Source organism: Curcuma longa, chromosome 4 (assembly GCF_044706935.1).
Source record: "Curcuma longa cultivar G26 ecotype Majalengka, Jawa Barat chromosome 4, ITB_CL_G26_1.1, whole genome shotgun sequence".
NCBI lineage: Eukaryota > Viridiplantae > Streptophyta > Magnoliopsida > Zingiberales > Zingiberaceae > Curcuma > Curcuma longa.
Window position 1 is genome coordinate 12,251,316 of NC_133864.1, and position 4,456 is coordinate 12,255,771.

Sequence of the window (4,456 nt, forward strand, 5' to 3'; positions counted from 1 at the left end):
ACGAGAGGAGCAATGCGCACAGGTCGAGGTGACGAGCATTTATGGAGGTGGGTGGGTTTCGTGGGTGAGAATGAGCGGGACGCGTGGATGGCTCAAAGAGGAGGCCGCTGCGGGCCCCACGGATCGTCGTTTTGCGCATGTGAATGCCATATCAACTTCGCCTTATCCGGCCCGGCGGCCTGCCAATTCACGAGGCATCCAGTCAGTTACCTTCAATTTATCATTATTATTATTTTTTAAAATACGTTTAATTTTTAATTTTTTTAAATTATTTATATTGAAATGGTCACTAATTGGTTCCACTTTTAACAATTTTCAGCAAATTTACATTTCGTAAACAAAAACGTCTCTTCTGTATCAAAAGTGAAATATATCATTTAGCAGTTTTACCTAATCGATCTCGTGATTATCTTAGAGGTAAATTTAAAAATTATACTTGACCACAATGAAAAAAAATATTATCCCAACTTCGTTGACATTCAAACTTTTACCTTCTTCTACAATTATATTCCGTCATAATCAATTCAGTTATACTCCGAAAACAAAAACAAAAATATCTCAATCATTAGGCAAAGTTGATTATCTGACGAAACGCACATGGAAATATGACTTTGTGCGAGGGTTTCTAATCAGACTTGCACTGGCTCTTACGGTGAAAGTAGACATTTGGTACAACTTCCTTTTCTCCTCATTGATCCAGAGAAGATGAAGGAAACGCCAAGAAGAATATGAAAATAGAGAAAACTAAAAAGGATCAGTGTTAAGTTGAGAGAGAAAAGATCACATGACCATTGGCATGGAAGCTAAAGGCCAAATGAAATATTCGATCAAGATTTATCTATATATATATATATATATTTTTTTGTTTTTTAAAAGATAATTTTCATTGAAAATGATCCAAAGAAAAATAATTCTTATCTAGTCAACTCAGTAGCCCTACCCTCCTTCACTTTCTCTGCCACCAAGCACCTTTCCAGTAAGTTTCATGTGGGACCCGTTTCCAATCCTATGCTCAGTCACATGGTGCCACCTTGTCACCGAAGCGTATGGCTCGGAAAGCCGTTTGCCGACCGAACCAAAAAATTTGTAAAAAAGATAATGCGGCACATAAATAGGTCACCGACCGACCACCCCTCCGCTTCCTCTCTATTGGTGGGGGTCATGGATGATACGAGGGATCGATCGATTTATGCCCTCCAAGCTCGAAGGTCGAACATCGATCGTCAACGGCAACAGTAGGAGGAGAAGAAGAAGAGCTAGAGAAGCCGAGAGCTAAGCTTCTTCCCCAAATCTTCTTCCTCTCTCTTTCTCTGTGATCTCATTATCTCTTCCTTCGTACAGTTCCGCCATCAAAGCGCTAAGTCCCTTCTCCACGAGAAAGCGAGCGACCAAGGCTAGCTGTGTTCGCCTCCCCACCTTTCACGAGAATCAACGCTCACTCCATCGCCCGCCATCCTTTATTAAACCTCGAGCGGCAACGGCAAGCAGGTCGACCATCGAAAGCAGAGAAGCGGCGCTGATGGAAGGGATTGGGTGTTCTCGCTTGCGGGATTTCCGACGGTTCATGGCGGCGGCGGCGGCGATAACGGTGGTGGTTGGTTTGAGCGGCGTGACGGCGTTTCTGGACCCAGCTGATTTCTTAGCTCTGCAGGCCATCCGGAAGGGCCTAAGGGACATGCCCGGCTCTGACTTCTTATCTGCTTGGGACTTCACCGCCGATCCCTGCACCTTCCCCGGCGTGTTCTGCGCCGGGGATCATGTTGTAGCGCTGGCGCTTGGAGATCCGCGCGCCAGTGCGCCGGGTCTCGAGGGACGCCTTGATCCTGCGCTCGGCCGCCTCTCTGCGCTTGTCGAGCTCTCCCTCGTCCCTGGCCGCGTGACTGGTCCCATTCCTGACGCCCTTTCCGGCTGCTCTGAGCTCCGCTTCCTTGCTCTCAGCAAGAACCTCCTCTCTGGCTCCGTCCCCGCCAGCCTCGGTGGTCTCTCCCGCCTTCGCACCCTTGATCTCAGCTACAACCAACTCTCCGGCTCGTTCCCGGCGTCTTTCGTCTCATCGCCGAAACTCTCCAATCTCATCCTCTGCCACAACCAACTCTCTGGCTCCATCCCTCCCTTCCCGGCCTCCTCCCCGCTCCTCCGTCTCGACCTTAAGCACAACCAGCTATCTGGTCCCGTGCCGCCGCTTCCTCCTTCTCTCCGGCACCTCTCTCTCGGTTCCAACGCACTCACGGGCAGAGTCGACGCCGTGCTTCTTCGGCTCATCCGACTCAATTTCCTTGACCTCAGCTCGAATTTCCTTGAAGGGCCGATCCCGGGGGCCGTGTTTGGCTTTCCGCTCGCGGCGCTCCACCTACAGCGCAACGCCTTCTCCGGGCCGGTGGTGCCCCCGCAGGACGACGTGGCCATCCCGGTGGTGGACCTGAGCTACAACCGGCTCTGGGGAACCGTACCTCTGCAGCTGGCCGCGGTGGGACGCCTCTACCTCAACAATAACAGATTCACCGGGGAGGTGCCGAGTCGCCTGCTTCAGGGGCTCAGCAATGGCATGCAACTGCTCTACCTGCAGCACAACTTCTTGACAAGGATCGAGATCGGTCCGGCGACCGCCGCCCTCCCCGTGGGGGCGTCGCTCTGCCTGCAGTACAATTGCATGGTGCCGCCCTTGGACACTCCATGCCCGCTCAAGGCAGGATCGCAGAGGGTGCGCCCCCTCGACCAGTGCCCCGAGTGGCAAGGCTAATTGCTCGATCGGCTACGCCATTGCTGGATCGAACTACAGAGAGCACGACGAACTCATAACAAACTCATGTATATCAGATTCATTGATTGATTTATTTACAAACAACAAACTTAAAAATATTTACTTATGGATGGATATGAATGGAAAAAGATTTTTCTCGCATATGCTTTGTCTCCCCACAGAGTACAGTGCCAAGGAATGGCAGGGCTCAATGTACATTATTTTCTTCATGGGTCATACGCAACACTACAACTTGGCTAATGACCACAACGTGCAGCATGCTCCCCTGCCTCCTCCTTTTCCTTAGTCACTCTAATTTTGTTAGCTAAATTACAAATCGATCTCCCCCAGCCCATTGCTCTCTGTTTTTAAAATAGAATAACTGATTTCCCTATTAAAATAGAAACGAGGCATACATTTTCGTGCAAATGGCAAAACGAACAAGCTTCTCCAATCCCAATTATCATAAAAAATACTTCGCCTTTAATTTCATATATAATTTTCCAATGTGGCCAATTGCACCTCCCCGTTCTGTGCTAGGGCATGAAATAATTGAAGCCACATGAACTGAAGTCACTGTCTGTTCCCGTGGAATGAAACAGAGTGCATGTAACCACGTAAGTAGATTGCGAAGCAGATAACGACGATTCGATCTCGCGGTGGCCTCTCGCGCTTGTGCGTTGTGATTGATGCCTACTTTTTTTTCTCTTCTTCACAGTGGTTTCTGCTTGTACTCGTTGCTTGACCTGACCGCTGCCCTCCACATCCGTCCCATCTCGCACGCCACGTTCTCTGTCGGTAGCTCGTGCCGGCAGCACGGGCAGGTGTGCCGCCGCCGGAGCCACCCCAGCGCGCACCCCCAGTGCAACCTGTGCTTGCATGGAAGTTCGCACACCACCCTCCCTCCTGCTTCCCCCATCTCCTCCCTGCACACGGCGCAGTCTCCGGATGCTCCCCCGTCTTCTACCCACGGGAGCGCCACCACTGAGGCCACCGACGCCGCCACTTCCGATCTCTCCTTCCCTCCGCCTGCCATGGCCTCCATCAGCCGCCGGCACTTCGCGGCGGCGTCGACGTGGTGGCACAAGACGGGCCACGGGCCGTCCCCGAGGCCCGCGGGGCTGAGCGCCTGATGGAGAACGTGGCGGGACACGGTGGCGCGCCAGGAGTCGCTGGGGGCCGAGGGGTCGTGGGAGTCGCACATAGCCACGAGGAGGAGCGCGGCGTCGAGGTCGCGGAGGCAGAGGCGGTGGGGGTGCGGTGAGGCGGCGGTGGGGAGGAGTAGGTGGAGGGAGGAGAGGAGGAGGCGGGCCAGGAGGAGGGTCTTCTCGTGGAGCGAGAGAGAGCGGAGGTGGGAGAGGGTGAGGGCGAAGTGGAGTGGGGAGAGGAGGAGGAACGTGAGCCGGCGGCTGTGAAGGTCGAGATTCTCAGCAAGGGAACGCGTGAGGTCGGAGAAGGAGTCGACGGGAAGGCGGAGGAGGGCGACCATTATGACTTCGCCGGCGGAAACGGTGGCGGTGGTGGTTGCGGCGGTGAATTCCATTATTGGGACGTAATAGGGCTGTAGATTGGCGGCCTACCAAATATGCGATCGACAAATATATATGGACGCAGTATTCAGTGACTAATCAATTAATATTTTATTTTATTTATTTATTTTTATATAGTATTTTCTCCTTTATGTTTATCACATTTAAACATGATTTCTGATATAAA

At 52.0% G+C, this 4,456-nt stretch overlaps 2 protein-coding genes across 2 annotated transcripts; one reads left to right on the top strand and one right to left on the bottom strand.

Annotated features, from left to right (window-relative positions):
- Positions 1–1,510: 1,510 nt before the first annotated feature.
- On the top strand, positions 1,511–2,740 carry LOC141828420 (uncharacterized). Its single transcript, XM_074715847.1, has one exon. It carries the CDS (start codon positions 1,520–1,522, stop codon positions 2,738–2,740), a length of 1,221 nt encoding a protein of 406 aa, XP_074571948.1. The 5' UTR covers positions 1,511–1,519.
- Positions 2,741–3,452: 712 nt separating this feature from the next.
- Positions 3,453–4,283, bottom strand: LOC141826081 (E3 ubiquitin-protein ligase SGR9, amyloplastic). Its single transcript, XM_074713336.1, has one exon. It carries the CDS (start codon positions 4,281–4,283, stop codon positions 3,453–3,455), a length of 831 nt encoding a protein of 276 aa, XP_074569437.1.
- Between the last annotated feature and the right edge of the window lie 173 nt (positions 4,284–4,456).

What these genes read in the sequence shown, in the direction of transcription:
- LOC141828420 (XM_074715847.1), top strand. Translation starts at nt 1,520, where the DNA reads ATGGAAGGGATTGGGTGTTCTCGCTTGCGGGATTTCCGACGGTTCATG.
- LOC141826081 (XM_074713336.1), bottom strand. Translation starts at nt 4,283, where the DNA reads ATGGAATTCACCGCCGCAACCACCACCGCCACCGTTTCCGCCGGCGAA.